The sequence below is a fragment of the Tamandua tetradactyla genome, chromosome 1, assembly GCF_023851605.1.
Source record: "Tamandua tetradactyla isolate mTamTet1 chromosome 1, mTamTet1.pri, whole genome shotgun sequence".
Taxonomy (NCBI): domain Eukaryota; kingdom Metazoa; phylum Chordata; class Mammalia; order Pilosa; family Myrmecophagidae; genus Tamandua; species Tamandua tetradactyla.
In genome coordinates, this window is record NC_135327.1 from 223,878,066 (window position 1) to 223,899,029 (window position 20,964).

The 20,964-nt window shown below is 34.9% G+C and overlaps 1 protein-coding gene across 6 annotated transcripts in view; it reads right to left on the reverse strand.

The window, feature by feature from the left end:
* Positions 1-20,964, reverse strand: part of ACBD5 (acyl-CoA binding domain containing 5) — a 48,641-nt gene that overhangs the window by 9,887 nt on the left and 17,790 nt on the right. For 5 of the 6 annotated variants that reach the window (XM_077153259.1, XM_077153249.1, XM_077153251.1 and 2 more), the window contains 7 exons: positions 20,327-20,441; positions 20,202-20,234; positions 13,017-13,151; positions 12,159-12,362; positions 11,351-11,457; positions 6,201-6,462; positions 440-639 (listed from right to left, as the gene is read on the reverse strand). In XM_077153259.1, coding sequence (XP_077009374.1) covers positions 440-639; positions 6,201-6,462; positions 11,351-11,457; positions 12,159-12,362; positions 13,017-13,151; positions 20,202-20,234; positions 20,327-20,441 — 1,056 coding nt within the window. The remainder of the gene's footprint in view (positions 1-439; positions 640-6,200; positions 6,463-11,350; positions 11,458-12,158; positions 12,363-13,016; positions 13,152-20,201; positions 20,235-20,326; positions 20,442-20,964) is intronic. The other variant, XM_077153248.1, reaches the window with a different exon arrangement.

The window sequence follows — 20,964 nt, forward strand, 5'->3', positions numbered from 1 at the left end:
TTTTTCTAATACCATGACACTCAACTCCTATATCTAATATGGCAAAGCTAATTTTACACTCTGGAAAATTGACTTTTTTTCTTGTAGGCTGTATGGTGGGGGTCACATTTCATTCTTTTTCCATGTGAGTCTCCTGTAAATACAGGACCATTTGTTAATTTTTTTGGGGGGGTGAGAATGTACACAGGCCAGGTTTCCTGCAAGGTGGATGAGAAGGCTACCACTGAACAATCTTGGCACCCCATGAAAACTGATAATATTTTAAGTGGCATTTAGCTTTCAAGTTAATCTTTTATTAACTAATATTTTCAAAAGTAGGTCCTTCTTATTTTCAAGAATCATTAGAATTCAGTGATCTGCATAATCTGATAACAGAGATTTACACACTAATTTACAGGATCAACAACTGGAAGAAGACAAGATAAATTTGGAAGCTGACCTGAGAAGCAGTTAGTGTTTCCAGTTTATGAAGTCTCTGTAGGACATTCTGCATGTCCTCCTGCAATCTCATGAGCACTAGAGCAATCTGCTCATTGAGGCTTCCCCGTGACCCCCTGTCCGAGCCCCAGCGTTCTCCATCTCCTCCGCTTCCCACCTGTCGACCCTTTGTTCCTTCACTCAGATGTTGCATCCTATGCCCTATTTCAACAGAACAAAATAAATTAGTTTTAAATAATTCTTATGAAAGTAGAAGCTGTAGGTTTTATTCATTTTCCTCTTTCTGTTATTTCTTTGAATACTAAATCTCCAAAGTGGAGTGTAAGCAAGCAGGTAATACCCAAAATAATTTACAGAGAGAAAAGAAGTAAACATTTGTTAAAAAGAAGTAAATATAAAAGTCTATTTACACTGATATACTTAAAAATGTTTTGCTAGTTTTACAATGCATATATTTGTACATAACTAAGTACACTTAATACAGGAATAATAGACATATTCAGGGTACAGAACTAAATACACCTAACACAGAAATAATAGACATATTCAGGATACATGTTTAAAGATTCTCTACTAATGGGAAGGGATGCCCTTTCCTTGTTGCAGGTCGCCTCTGCAAAAAAACAACAACAACAACAAAAAAGATTCTCTACTAATAATACAATTTAAAAAATCTGAACACTGCTTCTTTAGAGTAATAGAGGTTCCTAAATAGCTATGTTTAATCGTTTTATGGTCATTTTCAGTTTCATTACATTGGAAGTCTACCAACAGTTTTTTTTATTTGCATGTGTCTCCGCAAACATATTTCTAAATCTCTACACACACATATACAGAGGTAGATATGTTACATGTTTATCACAGGAAATTTTGTTCACAATGCTTGTTTTGTTTTTTGGGTGCATGGGCAGGAATTGAACCTGGGTCTCCTGCATGGTAGGCGAGAATTCTACCCCTAAACTACCCATGCACACAAAGTTTTTTTTTTGTCTCTTTTATTAACCTATGTTTTATTTTAAGAAAATTAATTATTCATTATTTCACATTTTAAAAAGTAACCACAGGTGGGACACGGTGGCTCAGCAGGCAGAGTTCTCAACTGCCATGCCAGAGACCCAGGTTTGATTCCTGGTGCCTGCCCAGGTTGGGGGGAAAAAAAAAATGTCATCACATACAAAAAGGTAACCCCATCTTTTTAAATAAACTCCTCTAAGAAAAAAAAAAAGTAACCACACACATACACACTCACAAATCAGATCTTTATCATATATCAATATATTTTATTTTTAATTTGTTTAACTTTTATTGTTTTTTATCAACATATTTTATGAACAATATTTTCTAATATTATATAGTCATATGCTGATTGCACTGTGAAATAGAGAAGCTCACAGTAGCTTCAAACAGTGTATCTTAAGAACCGACATTTCAAAATTAAAAATGGCATATGTTTCAGAGGCAAATTTTGATGGAAATATTTATCATTAATACAAATAAATGCTGTTGACACAGCTTAAGCATGATAGCTTGGAAGATCAGCTGATTCAAATTAGATTCATCACTTTAAATTAAGTAAAGACAAATGCAATCTAAGATGTAAACAATGTATAAAATAAATTTTCCAGGAAATAAAGGATATCATCATTCTATTATTTTTAAAGTACACTCAAAAGTTTTTAAAATATGTTTTTCTTATTATAAATTTCATATTCCTTATAGCGATACTGAAATCTCACTACTATGAAGGTTTAGCTACATATTGCTCCATTATTCTTCTATGTGTATATTAACAAAATCAGTAGTACCTCTTATCTATGATTTTGTGCCCTGCTTTTTAAATCTTATTATGAACATTGATCCACATCCTTACATTTTTATTCCAAAAACACTTAAATGGCTATACAGAGTCCCTAACAAAGTCATAAAAGTAATATTGTTAACCATTTCCTACTTTTCAGATAGTTAAGATGGTCCCAGATTTTTGCTATTACAGATAACACTGCAATGAATATCTCTGTATATAAATTCTTGTCTAAATTTCTGCTCATTTCTTAAGACAGATTTCAAGAGCAGTTAGTGGGTCAAGGGATATTTTGCAAGATTCTTAAAAGATGTTGCCAGTTACTTCTCAGAAAGGCTAAAACAGTTTATATTGCAGTGTATAAAAGGTACACCATGTTACCCTAACTTTGCAGAAGTGGAATATTACAATTTTTAAGTGTTTGCTAATATAACGGGTAAGTTTTGTTTGTTTTGTTTAAAATAATAAGTAGGAAATCATCTGTCTAGCTGTCCTTTGGCATTTTGAACTCTTCAACAGAAGGATTTCAGTACCTGAATTTGCAGTGAGCAGTTTTGGGATTTTTAGAGAAACAAATGGAGCTGTTTGCAAGTAAACCCCAGCAAGTACACTGAGGTGCTTGATGCCTCTTTCAAGACTTCTACTCTTGTATCAAAAGGAAGTAAATTTTGAAGTGGCCCTTCATGAGCCCAGCTACTGGGATGGAATTTACAGGGAAAAAAAGATCCTCTGTGATGATCTCCCAGAGGGCACTCACCCTGCACTGTGTACAACATGTAGCTTCAAATCAATCTGCACAAAGAACACAAGTTCGACCAGTTGCACGCTGCCGTGATCCCCACCTCCAGTGATTGTCCAATGACCCAATCTGAGTTTCTTCACCTACTACCATTTGAAATGTATTTTGTTTGCTTATTTATCTCGGCTCCCCTTTAATGTGAGCTCCATGGAAGAAGGGACTCTGCCGTGCTCACCACAGTCTCCCCAGGACCCAGAAAGCAGCCTGACAAAGAGAAGGTGTTCAATAATATGGGCTTAATGTCAGGCAGATTTATTATGAGGCTAATGAAGCTCAGCTTCCAGGTTAACATTTACAGCACCCAGGTAAGGGGTGGGAGTTGTCAGGTGTTGTAGGTGGGGTGGCAAAGTCAGGTTTTAATTAGGAAGGCTTTAACATAAATACTTCTAGTAACCTGCCTAACTCCAAGGCTCTAATAAAATATTGTAATTTTTCTTTTTCCATTTTAAACAAATATTCATTTTCATATTCATAAAACCTAGAACTGCTTCTTTGAAATAAATGAATGACTTGTGATTCTGCCACATCAATTTCCTTCTTTACTTTTTCTAATCTATTTATAATTCCATAAATAATATTACTTATGTCTCAATTTTCCCTTACCTGTGCAATTTCCTCTTTTCAGGTCAATTTGTTACTTTATTCTCTGCTCTGACCTCCTGTTAGTAAGAATTTATATTCTTTTTCCTTGAATGGGGAGTATTGGTTTTATGTGCTCTTCTAAAATATTCTTCATCTTTTGTTTGTATAGTATGCGCTTCTGTCCTTCCTTTCCCTTTTTTCTTGATTGTACAATTTCCACCTAGTTTCCAGGTCTGTTTCTGTGCATCTGTGATGGGGGCAGTTCTATTAATTGTCTAAACAGTATGTTTCTCGCCTCGCTTACCTCACTTAGTAGATTCCCTCAGAATCTAAGCTTGTAGGCTTGATATTAATGCATTGCATTTCTGCATTAGGCTCTTCCTCTGACAGGGACTAGCTGCCGGGGATAAGATAAAAGTGGATTTTGTGTGTGCATTCTCTTTTCTTTAACTTTGTTCAATGTCCCACACTAGGGGTTCTCCCCCTGGACCATAGTGTATGTCTCAAATGACAAGGAACCTGAGTGCCTCACAACTTTCCCACCACTGGGGCTTTGGCACAGAAACAATTCTCTCTGAGCAATTATTCCTCCTCACCTACTCCAACTTCCTTCTGGTTAGACCTGGAAGGGGGAGGTCAAATGTGAAAACAAACCCCAATTCCTTCTAGCTCTGGCTATGGCTGTGCTTGTCCCACGGTGGAAGTAAAGTGCTTTGAGTCATATGTTGGGCTACCTAATCCCCTGTTTATTTTCTCCTCTTCTCTAGCCTTTATCACAAGGGATGAATAGTTCTATCTGATTATTCTTCCCAAACACCAGTAGAAGGTAAAATATGAATAAGCCTTAAAATCCTTCTGGTTCTTTACCCAAAAGGTTCCCAGCAGGATATTGTGGATCTTTCCCCTTGAGTTACTAATGCTCCTGATCTGCTTTCCACTAAGTTGAGGGGATTTCTCAAAATATCATTGATTCACCCTCCTCCCTGCACCACTTTCTACAAAGGATGGGATACAATTTCCTATATATCTCAGGACTGATCTTTTAGTTTATTTCTAATTGTCTTTTTTCTCTGCCAATTCCCTGCAAAATCTACTATATGAGGGTAAACTCTTTATCTAGTTTCAGGATTATTGCCATAAGCCTTGATTTTTAAATCATTATTCTTTTAGTCACGTTAAGGGAGGATGTTTTATGATTATGCACATGTGATGATCTTTCCCTAGAAGTACCCAGGCCCTACTTTTTGCTTATTGCTTTACAGTGTGCTGCCAACATTTATTTGAGCATATAGTATGTGCAGAACACATGAACCTCCTGATAGCAGGGAATGCGTAAAACAGCAAAAGGAAAATAAAAGGGTATTAACCCCTTGATTCAAAGTGAAATGTGATTCATCACAAAAGACTTCCAAAAAGTACTATTTTTAAAGTTCAATTTTGAAGGAAGGAATAGTCAAATATTAGCGAAGAAAAGGTAAAAAAGATAATCTCAAACAATAAGAAAGGCATACAGAAAGAGAAGGCATGGAATGAGTAGGTCAGACATGGGGACTGGAAAGATTTCCTTGGCTTATTTGAAGTAGAAACTAGAAAGGGGAGAGAGGAAAACTGAGGATGATAAAGTCAGGGGCAGGAAAGGATAGTTTGGAACTTATTTTCACAAGAAGCTAAGGAGTGTCAGTTTTATAGGCAGACCACAAAAACTCACAATATATTCTTCAGCAGGAATATTATTGCCTTTAAAACAAACAAACAAAAACCAGTCAGAAAGGGTATTCTAACCACTTTTTTTATTTAACCACTATTTTTATTTTCTTCCACTGGAATAGGAAGAAAATAAAAATAGCCAAACAAACTTAGGATTTCCTGCAGTCAGTAAAAAAATGAAAACCATGACCTAGCTCTCAAAAGAGAAAGCATGACATCCAGGGGCCAGACATACAAGTTTATGTTGGGATCAAATGTAGAAATAGGAGATGATGGTGGCTGTAAATGAGAACTATAGTCCAAGGTTTCTTGCTTGATGACATAAGGGTTACAAATAGAAGAATTTAGAATCAGAATGATCAGGTTCCATTGTTATATTATTTGATTACATGATATATAGTGTGATAGAATTACCAATTAGATTTACTAAATTAATGATATTGTTGAGGTCCTTTTCATCCCTACTTATTTTTGTCCTTATACTCTGATATAAAGTCTACCTACTACATCTTTATCTTCTGCAGTTTTTTAACGCTGATGTTATATTCTGTGTTGTAAATACATTCATAATTTTTACATCTTTATTATATACTTTTACATTATAAATGACCCTCTTCGTCTTAATGCTTCTTGCCCTGAATTTACTCTTCCACGACATCAAGATCACACACCTTACTTTATAAAATTTGATATACCTTTGCCCAATATACCTTTGTCTATTCATTTATTTTTCACCTTTCTGAAGCATTTCTTTATTTTTAAATACTTATTAATGAACATATATTCTGAAGCACTTTCCTATCTAGAACTAGACCTTGTTTCACCAATTAATTCACAAAGATAGTCAGTGAGTACAAAAGGAGTAATACACACCTCTCCCTCTTCTGACACTGGAGAAGTCTTCACTTTCTCCACCCCGTTTCTCACGGTGGGGCGCGCCACTGTCTCTTCTGCCATCTTCTCCTCCACGCTTTACTTCACCTTTTCCTTCGACTGCTAACCCTTGCATATCCCCAATACTGCCATTTCCAGGAGGCACATCTTCAGGACAACCAGCATTTTCCAAGGGCTGACTGGGATCGTCACCCAAGTAACATTGAAATGGTCCACTATTAGAGGTAAAGCTGTCTAAAGACTACAAATTTAAAACAATGGTTAGTTAAGAGCTATAAAAAGATTATACCTCACAATGTTAACAGAAGAAACACTAACAGAAGAAACAGTTTTTCTAAAATGTTTTTTCACATTATTATAGCATATATTCTTTTTCTAAAAAATTTCTTCAATTCATATTTTGCTTTCCATTTGCAAGGAAGAAATGGAATAGGAATGCTTTGTCCATGTGCAAAGACTTGAGAAGTTTTGGCAGTGAACTGTTCTCAGGGAATCAATCATTTATCCAAAAAACATTTAAATATCTACTCTTATTCCATTAACTAGGATAACTCTCTAGTGATATTATGACGAAAGAGATAGAATCTCTGTCTGAAAGAAACTTATAGTCTTTGGAAGAGAATCAGTCAAGTGAGAATATTACAACATAGTTTGATAAATGTTATGTAAAAGACATGCAAAGAAGCTGAGGACCATAGTAAGACTGAGTGGAGGCCTGGTCGGGATAGGCTTCCTGGGAGAAGTGATATGAACCGAGACTTGGAGAACAAATGAGTGTAAGCCAAATCAAAGGTGTGGACATGACAACACATGTACCAACAACACAGTAGTGGGACAGCAAAGAAGCAATGATTTGAGATCTGCTGAGACTACAGAATCAACAGGACTTAAAGACTGAGTGTGGGGAGTAAGGGAATGACAAGACTCCAGGTTTCTGGACTAACAGTTGTGTGATACTTACCAAGATAAGAACTACAAAAGAACAGACAGTTTCAGGGGAACAGAAAGAGAAAACGCTATAGTTACAGATAAGTAAAAGTCAAGGTCCCCTGGCAAGATGGCCAGTGTAGGGCAGTTAGAATTCAGAAGAAAGACAAAGGTGGGAGTTATCACTCTGAGAGTCATCAGCACAAGAGTGATATTACAAACCTAGGAGCAGTGATAGGGATGTAAGCCTGAGAAACACCAAATTTAAGGTGCCAACAAAGGAAGTCTACAATGGACCCAAGAGGTAAAAAGAAACCCTTAAAAGAATGGTGTCATGGAAGACAAGAGAATATTTTCAAGGAGAGGAGTCAAATTATTTAATGACACTGATAAATCAAGTGAAATCAAGTCATGTTAAGCATCCACTCAAATTAGTAACAAGGGCAGGGCAGGTTGCAGTATATAGCAGAAGCCTTACTGAAGTGAAAGAATACTAAGGACAGAAAGCCTGACCAAGAAGGGAAGGAGGGAGAGAAGACAATAGTTAGAGGATATCACAAGAGTAGGGGAATATTCGTTTTAAGACAGAAAGGATATGAGCACATTAATAACTTAAAGAAACAGAAGAGAGACAATGATTGGGAATAGAGACTAGAGAGGTAGAAAAGATGAAGATCCCCAAAAGATGGGAGAAAACATGACACAGCACAGTAGAGAAAATGACCTTAGGTGAGAAGAAGAACATGTCTTTTGTTGAGGTGGGAAGACAGGTGGCAAGGACTGGACAGGTGTAGCTTACAGTTGGTAAGTCAAAGAGTAAGTGGAAGAAGTTGAAGGAGTAATGGAATGGCTTCTAGCTTCTCAATGATTAAAATGATCTCTCTTACTCCCTTATCTTAGAAACTAACCTACCTGGCAGGATACCAAGCCTAGGAGCCTACACTGGTATACTGGCTGAAATGATACCAGAAGTAGCACACTGGTCCCTTGTAGCCAATAAAAAAATCAGTCTTACAGGGACCTAAAATACTACATAAACATTTCAAGTCTTTATTTCCATTTCAGAACAAAACTCCCAAACCATTTCACTAAACAGTTATTCTAGAACATAGTTTATTTTCAGCTTCAGCAAAGCAATAATCACTAATAATTATTCAGCAAAGCAATAACCATTAATAATTCAATCTTTCAAAATTTCAGCATTTCAAAAAAGAATCTATAAAGCGCTCAACTGATTTAAACAGGACTGAAAACTGTGCAACAAATTTGAACAAGAATCTGTTGAGTGAGATCAGGCCTGTGCCAGCACGAGGACCTCTACCACCACTGAAATTTAGTAAAATCCCCGGGAGGCAGTGTTCCTAGACCGTAAGCCTAACAGAAAGGACAGAAACCAGGCAATATAAATAGAAACAAGGCAAAAATATTACTGTATTTAAAGTATTACAGAAATTCCCTTACATACTTTAAAAAATGATTATTTTAGCTCAACTGTCATAAAGAAGTTGAAGTAATGTTATTTAGGATTGGGGTTAGATTAAAAATATATCAGCTGTACAGTGCGTGGGATTAGTAATTCTCTCTTTATATACAATTATCTTGCTAACAAAGAAGTTAAAAGTTATTATTCATATGCTATCACGCGGTAAGTATTTGTTCCCTTTAGGAACACATGTAACTTGTTGCTCTGACTAAATTCACGCTGTAGCCATAGATATTCTGATTAATCATTTAAAAAAAAAATAGGTCAGGTAATAGTAAAACAAGATATTCATTATAACAGCAGATTGGTTAAATGCCTCAGTTGACAAGGTACAGATAAAAAGCACTGAGGGACAAAATAAATAATGGCTCCTTAGAGTAGGTGATAATAGAACTCAAGGAAGTAGAGTAAAGAGAAGCTGATTACGGAGTCATAACTGAGCTACAGTGCAATAATAATGATGATGGAATTGTACATAGAACAAAATTAAATTCAACACTCTGAGGGAAGAAGAAAAAAAAGAAAACCATCACATAGGTACCATTAGTTAGAAAATAAAAAAGAAGAGAAAAAGAAATAGTCCATAGAAAACTATATAGTTCATTTGTAAACTTTTTATAATGGAAAATTTCAAACATATATCAAAATAGAATACCGAACACCTAGCTTCAAGAATTATCACTTTTGGGTTACTTTTGTTTTACCTATTGACTCATCTTCCACTGACCATTTCAGTGAATTTTATCAACCTACTTTAACCTATACCAAAGATTTTAAAATATAGCTTGCTTTTGGTGTGTATGTGTGTGGTGTGTTTATGTTTAACTGACAAATTCAAGAGGTATTATCGATTTTTTTAAAAACACTTTTATAAGCGTAAATCAATGTGAAAAGGAAAATGTTCAAACCATAACAGGTAAACTATAAATCTGGTATTAGTGGCTCACAAAAAGAACTTGAAAAGCACCTTGATTCTCAAGGTCTCCAAAACTGATAACAGAGATTATGTTTAAAAGAACCCATCTAGGAAATGAGTGGGTGATAACCTACAATGAACCTAGACTTGGTGACTGGCGGTGATAAGGTGGGGCTGTACCCTATCTGAGAAGGTTTCCTTTAGGAAGGGACATATAAGTTAGGGTTTAAAACTTGTGCAGGCATTACCTCCATAATGGGGAGGAGGGACATTTGCAGTGAGAGGAATGTAAAGACACTGGGGCAACCAGAGGGTTGTAGAGGAGCCTGACATTATCAGAGGAATAGAGAGAAGGGCAGGATAGGTGAGGAACAAAGACCAACAAGACAGGTGTTAACAGAGGTCAGAGGTAAGTAGGAGCCAGGTCAGGCAGAACCTATGAAGGATTTTAATTGTTCACTAATTGATTAATGGAGAAAACTGGAGCAAACCCAGAACTCAGTAGCCAGATATTTATTGAGAGTAATTCCTCTCCAGTCCTTTCTCGCCAAACTTCTCCAAATAAATCTTTTAAAATAGAAAAAACAAAGGGAACCTGGGAACTCAGATTTGTTTGTTTATTTATTTATTTTATTTAATTTTTTTTTTGCAGGGGCAGGCACCGGGAAACAAACCCAAGTCTCTGGCATGGCAGGAGAGAGAATTCTGCCACTGAGTCACTGTCACACCACCTGAACTCTGAGATTTAAACTTGTTCTAATTATATTCACTGCTATAGACTATGGCCCACAGTCTGTTGCCTGTTTTTCTAAATCTAGTGTTTTTGGAACATATACTCACAGAATCTGAGTTTTTATTATTTTCATTTTACACTAATTTTAGCTCATTCTCAATTTGGTCACCTTAGCATTATTCTACCCAGTCTATGTTACTCATTTGTGTTTGACCTTAGTTAAAAAACATTTCATTCATGTGTTTTTAAAATTTGAGACTAAAATGTAGATTTAATTTTGTTATGAAATTAAAAAAGGGAAAAACACAAAGAGAAAAAGTTAAAATTATCACTTCAGGGAGGCAAAAGAGAAATGATTTTCTTTAAGACACCTAAAGTGTATTAGGGTCAAGGTGGGAAGGGAACATGGAAACATCAACATAAACACATGACAGGAGGTCCCTGGTCAGTGATCAGGATGAAAGTCGTCAAAGAGAAAAGAAAATTCATATCCTTCTTTAATCTTTTTTTTTCAAATATTAGTTTCTAATGTTCTGAAATTTGAAAATTATTTCCACTCAAAATTTCAGTCCAATGTATTAAAGTCAACATGAAGAACAGATTTATTTGTTTGAAAAATTGTTCAATTTTCTTGAACGTTAATCAATGTTTCAAACATAGAAACAAACATAAAGAGTTTATATTCTGCCTCCCCATCCCACCTTTCCCAGAATATTTATAAATATAAATAGATTGTAAATTATAATATAATATTCAAGTATTATTACCTTTTCTTTGAATATTCAGAGATTTATATATTTTTAATTTGCAAGAAAATAATTCAAAATACAAATGTTTAAACATTTTGGAGGTATGTTTTCAAAGTGATGGAAGGCATGCACATCTATTAACAGAAGCTGTGCACTGAATTCTTTTTTTTTTTTTTAACATGGGCAGGCACGGGGAATTGAACCGAGGTCTCCGGAACGGCAGCTAGAACTCTGCCTGCCAAGCCACCGTGGCCTGCACTCTGCACTGAATTCTTATGTTCCACTTTGAAAACTTACCAATTAGAAAATGTCATTTTTTACCTCTTCTTGTCCAAATTGCTCCATAGAATCACAGTAAACTTCACTGTCTGAATCACTTGTCAAATGCTGAATTCCTGAAACATCTTCAACACGATCATCATGTATATCTAAATATAATTAATAAATGTCCAGGTAGAATTGTGCTCTAATACAAGAAAAATCCATTTATTCCATTTTTTCAAAATCTATCATTGGGAGATGTATTTAATTTACCAAGTCAAAATTATTTTAATTTACCAAAACTTTCAATTTAGTTGATAATTTCTATTTGAATTATTCAAAGATGCAATCCAGATTAAACCTTATAAATACTAATAACCTTATCAGAGATAACTCACAACCAGCTAAGAGGCCTTGATTTGAAATGCAACTATGCTACTCTGGTTGTCACATTAAGATACTATATCTCTTGACTGAACTGTTACAATGCTAAAAACTCACTGTATATGTACTATAGGTTCACCTCTAGAGCACTAGACAATGAACCTTGCTGACTGGAGAACAAAGGCATCATGTAATCAGAAGTTTCAGCTAAAATAAATATCAGGAATAAAAGTAAAAATTTCAAAGATTCTATTTTAAAATGTCATACAATAACACAATAAAAAAGTCTCAGCAAAAATAAAATAGCCTTTGCTTGAATTCATTGTCTTTCAAGGCTATAAACCTTTATAATAATAAACCCTAAGATATTATTACCAAATAAAACTTTTTTTATCCTAAACTGCTCCCAATTACTCTAAAACTTACTAAAAGAACATTTTATTCAGAGAAAAAAGCCTGAACAAAAATTATTATGGGACAATACCTTGGTGAATGCAGGGAGCAGTTTTTCCAGTTTGTTCAAAGTTTTGATCTACAGCTTTTACTTCTTCAGTGCTTTTGTCTTTCAGGGAAGAACTGGCATGAATATCATTCTGTATATCCTGAACAAAACTGTCTTTATCATAGCCATTAGTGACAACGATTTCAAAATTTTTATGATCTGCTGATTTCCTTATCATTTTCTTATCTTTTATGAGAGAACAGAGAGAGATTCATAAAACTTGGTCACAGTTAATCAACTTCTTCATACTACCTCTAACATCCAGGAATTGTTTCCCCAATCTACTATAATCTCTCTGAAGGGCCTCCTACTTGGATCAGAGAGATGGGGTGCTTGCCACATGCTGAGAGCTTACTCAAACTGTCCTGACTTCAAAACTGTTTCAGTTCCCTGTGAATCTCCTAGAACCCTTTTCAGAGACACTCTTAAAGTATTTAAACTCTCTCAGGCCAAGGCAATTTGTGCTATAAGACCCAGCAATGCAAAGAGGTCCACATAGTCAAGAAGATCTCACAGAGAAGGTATTATTTGTCATCCCTTACTGGAAAGTGAAGGCAAAAACTAAGGCGTGCAGTTACCTTTAGTTTCTTCCCATGAATTACTGGTGCTTTTACTAACATGGAACCCTGAATGCAGTGCTCCATGATACCAGTCTTTCGTCTTCATCAAATCCTCTGCCTTACTGTCCCTATACTCTATAGTAGTGCCTTTTAGTCCACAGCAAAACCCAGATCAAGGGTCAACAGCCCACATCCCACCATATGCCATATCAGCCCAAACCTCTCCACAGTCTTTTATCTTATTTAATGTAAAATGATTAGTCCATCATTCAGAGATTACCATTTTGACTTTGTTCTGCACCTTTCACTTCTTCTTGGGTCTCTTCTTCCTCTGACTCAGCTCCACTATCACTGCTTTCAGCTTTACCATTCAGAGTTTTGGCATTTGGAGTAGAAGTCAGAACATTACCAAGATCTAAAATATGAAATGTCCTTTTAATCTCTAATGTTGCAATACACAGTAGTGCTGTTATTTACAAATAACTAACAAAGTCATTCTGAAGTAAAAAGTTAGAAGTTCAATATATAATTAACAGCACACTTTCTTTTAACTGTAAATATATATACTACATAAATATGTTATTGGTTTACAATAAAAATGATAAAATCATCTTAAATCCTTTCTGAACAAAGCCAGAGGATAAGTTATTTTTAAGTTAACATCAATGAAAACAGTCAACTTAGCAATGCATGATCCTCTTCATACATGGTAAATGAAGAGGCAGGTGCCATACACTGCATACTGAGAACATCAATATAATAATTTTGGACCCAACAACGATCTCATCGCTATTATGGTTAGATTAGATTTTTTAAAAATGTTATCCTTTCATTACCTCTAGGGCTTCAGATATACAACTTACATTATTAAGTCTTTAATGTTTTAAGTTTTTTTAAAAGCATCAGTTAATCAATCACCTAGAGGCAAATTGCCTTGCTGCCCAAAGTCATACTCTGAGAGTAAATACATCAGAGCTTCTCAAACTTTTACGTGAGATCTAGTTAAAATGCGGATTCTCAATCGATAGATCTGGGGTGATCTGAGATTCTGCATTTCCATAAAGCTCTGTGTGATGCTTGCTGGTTTGAATGTGTTACGTTCTCCAGAAAAGCCTATGTTCTTTTAATCCATTCTTGGAGGGGCAGATCTATTGTGGGTGGGACCTTTTGGTTAGCTTGTTTTCATGGCAATGTGACCCAGCCCATTCAAGGTGGGTCTTAATCCCTTGCTGGAGTCCTTTAAGAGATATTTTTGGAGAGAGCTCAGAGACAACAGAGTTTAGATAAACCATTCAGGGTTTTATCTTCCCAGGAGGAAGGAGCCAAAAGGAGAGGAGCTGAGAGAGCCATTTTGAAACCAGAATCCAGGAGAGAAAAATGAGCAGACATCACCATGTGCCTTCCCATATGACAGACCCCAGATGCCAGAAGCCTTTGCTGAAAGAAGGTATCTTCCTCTTGGTGCCTTTAATTTGCATATTTTCATGGCCTCAGAACTGTAAATTTATAACCTAATAAATCCCCTTTCTAAAAGTTAACCCATTTCTGGTATATTACATTCTGGCAGCTTTAGCAACCCAAAACATTTTGAGGAACAAGAACTTTCCGTCAACGCTTTTCGAGATACTAAAGGCTTCCTAAGTGGCTAGTGACCAAAAAGAGCGGTCTTCCTCGTAAATTTCTGGGCTGTATTTTTACTTCTACAGATGCATCTTGAATGCTCTTCTGCATTCCAAATAACATAATAAATTCAAAATCTCTGTAGGTCTTAAAGTCAGGCCTACCTTCTTGTTTGCATCTATGTAACCGATTAACAGAGGAACAAAAATCCAGCTCTATCTTAGGCATTGTGTTCTATTCTCTCTTAAAGAATTATGGTGGCAGCACAGTTTCTCCACCTCCCTTATCCTCCTCTCCTGACTATCAGACACAACAAGAAAATCAAAAAGCAAGCAAAATACCATCATGGACATATTTTTTTTTTTGTCTTTGAATATAGACTTTAATAGTAACAATTCCTTAAAGCTCAATTAATTTTAGCTATCACATGTCCTATGTAGATGTCACTATTAGATAAGTGACTTGCACTGGGTTCCTCACAGAATATTAGACAAATTCACTGGAAAGGGTAATCAACAATCATTTAACAGTTTTGTTATGCTAACACAAAACATAGCTAATTGATTCACCCCCCAAATCACTAACATCTCCAACAACCCTAGGCAACAGGTAATTCCTAAAACCCCCACAAAATGGATGGTTGTAGCAAAATTAGTTGATAGTGGCAGAAGCAGTACCACAGCAGTTGTGATAACAGTAGAAAGCAAAGGGAATTACTGATGAGACCTACTGACCCCAAAACACAAACATCACTAATATTCATCTCCAAAAGAAGAAAATCCCTCCCTAAACAGGAACTTAGGTACATGGGTCTGAAAATAAGAAAAGTGGGAAAATATCTCTATTTATGAATATTGAGTGATGACAAAAATATAGTTAAAAGGAAAAAGTACAGAACAGTGTATATAAACATGCTACATTTATGTAAGAAGGTAAGGTACAAACATTTATTAAATATTTGCAAAGAAAAAACACTGGAGGAATAAAACAAAATAACAAATGTTTACATATAGGCACAGGGAGAAAACAGGAAAAGGGGTATACAGTTTTGTCTTTGGAATTATATAAATGCTTCACATATTCAAAATTAAATCAAAAGAAAAAAGTCCCTAAGTTTTAAAAACAAGCAGAAACAAATGTACCTAAATGTACATTAAGTCATAAGTTGATGTCATAGCAAAATGGAGAAAAGAACTTTATTATTTCAAGTACCTTTAAAAAGTAAAGATTTTAAAAGTATTTGAGCTATACATTTTTAGGGTATATTCTAAAGACTTTGTTTCCTGGTCTTGCAGTTGGTAATAATAGTAGTATTGTTGCTTTGGAGCAATTTTATGTATAAGACAAAGGAAATAAGGAATTACTGTTACCATAAGGACCAAAGAGAAAACAGTTATGAGTAAAAAATCAAACCATTTAAGTATCGTTATAAATACAAATATCAGTATGAACTCAATTTTTTTCTTTTAAACGATACATATGTCCCAGCTCTGTTCCCTAATTAGGCCTAGAAAAGATGAATACCTAGTAGCAGTGAGCATGCACAGTGTGTAGATTGTCTCTAAATATCATTTTCTAGTAGAAAAAAACTAGGGCTCCTTGGAGAAATGGCTGATTCTAAGATTGGGCAGGAAATGCACAAGATATACCTGTGATATTTTATGCCTGAGAGCAAGGAATCTGCCAACTCCTATTAGGATTGAGTTAAAAGGGTACAGGCACCTACTCTAAGCAGTTCCTACTGGACAAGGATAGGATTAAAATAAAGCAATTGACTAAAACAAACAATATGTATTAAAAATATATATATTGAAATGGGCACCCTGGAAATGGGCAGTAACAAGACAATCTGTGACTGGCTCTGCTTATATCCACTTATCTTGTTTGCAACACTGAAGTTGGGTGCCCTTGCATGTATCCCCCTGAGGTGGGGTGCCCTTACATGTATAGTACCTTACTGATTAATATGTGTAAGCCCAGAACTAATCACCCCAAATTCCGACTCTCTTGCTGAACCAAGCCAGTTCTAATAAAGGTTAGCACACCCGACATGTTTCTCATCCTAAGCATGTAGTCACTCTGCACATATTCGGTAATTAGACTATCTCTGACCTCATCATTGTCATCTCAAACTGCCTTGCTTATGATCCGGAGCCTGCCTGCCTTTGTTTGAATGCTATATACAACACTAAAAGTTCCTCCAGCTTGGGGAATACAGATTTGAGGACTGCCTTTCTGTCTTTGCAAGGCTAGCCATGGTAAACTTTTTCTCTTCTCAAAAAAAAAAAAAAAAAGAAAAAAAAAAGGGGGTGGTGCAAAGGTGGCTCAGTGGCAGATTTCTCACCTGCCATGTCAGAGACTGGGGTTCGATTCCCAGTACCTGCCCATGCAAAAAAAAAAAATCAATGCGTTCATAATGATCTTTTACAAAACAAAACTAAACAGGGCACCAATCCCTAAATGCGAAAAATGTAAGTACTGGGTAAGAATTAAAGCATCTATCCTGCTTTTTTAGTATATATGTCTCTGTAATTTAGAGAAATAAAGTGATTTTGGCTGCTGAGAAGTTCTCATTACAGAAAAATTGCAAGTAAGTAAGTGTAGAAGTGAATTTTTTAAATCATCATTTTTCAACCATTACTGAAATATCTGATTCAGATAACAGTTATTAATGAATGCTAAAATCATTATGAGAAGATTGATGGGGAACTCTTTAATACATCAATCTCAGAATCCCAAGAGACATTACACACCTTCTGATGTGATAAAATATGAAATGCAAAGGAACCATCCAGGAGGTATTCTTGCCAAACAAGTTCAATTTAAATTTAGTCAAGCTTTTGGTCCTAACATCAGATAAATATAAAACTCAAGGAAGGCAACAATTCCTGATTCATTCTATCATGCTAGTATTCCTCTGATACCAAAACCAAAGACACCACAAGTAAAGAAATTTACAGCCCAATATATTCTATGAATATAGACACAAAAATCCTCAACAAAATACTAGCAAAATATATCCAGCAATATATATAAAAAAAGGGTTATACACCATGACCAAGTTGAATTTATCCAAGGAATGCAAGGGTGGCTTAAGATCCAAAAATTAATTAATTAGTTATACCATAATGACAGATTAAAGGACAAAAGCTACATGTTTATCTCAATAGATAGGAAAAAAGCCTTTGACAAAATCCAACACTTTTTCATGATAAAACACTCAACAAACTACAAAATAAAGGGAACTTTCTCAAGCTGATAAATGGCATCTACAAAAAACCTCACAAGTAACATCATACTTAACAATAAAAGACTGAAAGTTTTCCCCCTAAAATAATAAATAAGACAAGGAGGTCTGCTTTTGTAACTTCTATTCAACATTGTTCTGAAAGTTCTAGCCCAGGCAACTCGCAAGAAAAAGAAATAAAAGGCTTCCATATTGCAAAGGAAGAAGTATAACTCCTTCTGTTTGTAGAGGGATCGATGGAATCTACAAAAAACTATGAGAATGATTAGAACTATTCAACAAGTTTAGAAAATATGCAAAATACAACAATATACAAAAATCAACTCCATTTCCATACACACTAGCAATTAACAATCCAAAAATGAAATTAGGAAAATAATTCAAGTTGTACTAGCACTGAAAAGAAGAAAATAATTAGGAAAAAATTAACAAAAGTGTAAGATTTGTACAATGAAAGTGACAAAACATTGTTGAAAGAATTTGAAGACCTAAATAAAGAGAAAGACATTCCATGTACATGGATTAGAAGACTTAATATTGTCAAGATGGCAATAATCCCTAAATTGTTCATCCCAATCCCTAGCAAAATCCTGGTGGCCTTTTTGGAGAAACTGACAAGCGAACTCTAAAATTCATATGGAAATGTGAGAGATTAAGATTAGCCAAAAATATCCAAACTTAAACATTCAGACAAGCTAAATAGTACAAAGTTGGAGGACCCATTCTGCCCAGTTTCAATATATATTGTAAATTGCACCTATATATTGTATAAAAGCCCTCATGACACTTAAACACCTGTTCTACTGGGCTTATAGGAATACTTTTAACAAGATGCTTTGTTTAAAAAGAGAAAAAGTTAAGATTTAAAATAGTTTTGCAATTTGGTAATATCATAAAATTATAAATACTTATATCCTTTGATCTAACAATTCTACTTCTTAGAGATATACTTCCACATATGTGAAATGATGTATGCACATGGTTACTCTCAGCAGATCGAAAGAAGAAACAAACCAAATGTCCATCAGAATGGTATAGGTTAAGGTCCCTTACTTACAACCCTAGAATCCAGATAGCTTTTGAAATCCAAATTGTTCTTCTTTTGCAAAGGTCAGATAGTGCCTATTCTGTATAATTATGCAACAACACCTTCAGTAGTGTCAACAATGGCTCCCACTAAAAATGTGTTTCTGCAGTAAAACACGTGTGACTTAAAATATCCTCATGTCATTACAGGTCAGGATTTGTTTCTAACTTAGTTCATATCAGGAAGGTTTTGCCGCCAAGTGAACTATAAAAAAACCTTTGGTTTTTTTTTTCACATATTTTTTATTTAATAAAACAAACAATATACTTAGAACCACCAACAATGGGTATCTTAGCTTACCCATAGGCATATTTAAATAAGTATCCATATAATCATTGTAAAGCCTATGTTTGCACAGTAAGTTTCATAAGCCAATTTAAAATTAAGGCAATAAGGAAAAAAATCTACATATTTGGATAGCAAAGTTCCTAAATTCCAAGTATTAAAAACTAACTTAGATACCATTTGATCAGCTGTCAAATGCTTTTTTTGTATTTTTAAATTATAGCCAAGTGGTTGTGGACCTAAGCCTTTATTTACTACTATTATCCATTCTTTATTTTATAAAAAGTTATTTAAACATCTGTATCTGGCCAGTAGGTTAAACACTACTAAAAGAGGTCCAGACTTCTTCCTCTTCCTAATCTAACAATGTACTTCACACAGAGAAAACATCTAATATTTTTTTCTGGGGTAAACCTGAATTACAAGGAAGACCATTTGTTAATATTTGAAATCTAAGAAATCACCAATAGAATGGTATGGTACAGAGGGACTCCCAGGAAACAGTCACTACTCCTTTGTGCCTGGTTTTGTTATTACAGCAGATAGAAACTGATTACAGAACAGAAAAGGTATGTTCTGAAATGTTGCAATTTCTAACAATTATGGAAAGATGTCTTGTAATGGGGATGACAGGGAAAAAACAAAACAAAACAAAACCACAACATACTGCCAGGCTGGCTTTTAAAGCTTATACAATTTTCACTTAAATGACTAGTTGTGGGCTCATTTTACTCTGTTTTCTAAAAAAATGCAAAGCATAAATGTTTACAGTAATACCAGCAAATCCTCCATACTACACAACCCCTGCAGAAAGCAAAACATAAGTCCATTCAATCCGTTACTAGTATGAAAGCAAAATTCTAAAAAAAAAAAAAGATAACTAAATTCATCAATGTCTTGTTTAGCTTGCCACTCTATAACTAAATTATTAAAAATATGAAACTTGAAGATCATTTCAGCTAATTTCAAAAGCAAACCAGAAAATGTAACCCACCAAAACAAAATTATGAATTTTGTCACAATTTTTTATATGTTGAGTGAACCACCTGCCATGTTTAAATAACTGAGCACTTAAGGGTTATAATATTTTGACACTACATAAAAAGAGCTTGTTTTGAGATGAAAACTTGCATGACAAACTTATAAGTTTCATACGTTTGTGCAGAATTCTTTTGGCATGGAAACTGATAAAGAGAAAAATTTTGTATGGATTTTATTATTCCTACCTTCTAAATATTTAGAGATTTTCTCCACTCGGACTGGCATGTGAAAGTAAAAAAAAAAAAAATTATATAAATATTAATGCATAACATTATCAGTTACCAGATAAAAATAGGTAAAACAATCCAACCTGAGGTTAAATCAGTGCTCTTGCGACTCTTTTTGTCCTCTACAATTTCATAAAACGGACCTATGACATGTAGCAATTCTTCAACTTTCTCAGTCATTGGCATAGTCTCAAGAATCTGCAATCAAAATAGAAAAATTTTCTGAAATCCCAAACTATTAATCTGATCCACACTAGTATCAAATAACCTAATATTTTCAACTTACAATAGTTATTAAGAGCTAAAGATTATTTACAAAACTCTCTAAAGTATCTATAATAATTACGCACTGAATGTATATAGTCTCCTAGAAAATTTTCAAGTACATTAAAGACCCAAAAGTGGTCTCATTTTGAAGATTATTTTACACAAGCTTCATGAAAAATTTTATAGAATCATATAAATTATGCATTGTATACATAAATAAAAGGAGCATTGATATTAAATAAAACAAAAATAAGAGGGTAGAGTCAAATTATTATCTCTGTTCTTTATCATTAAGGTAGTGTTTTTTAAAAAAGGCAAAAAAGGCCCGCCACCATCCAGCCCTCCTCTTCCCCCTTCTCCGCCGGCGCTCCCGCCGCCATCCAGCCCTCCTCTTCCCCCTTCTCCACCGGCGCTCCCGCCGCCATCCAGCCCTCCTCTTCCCCTTCTGCTCCGG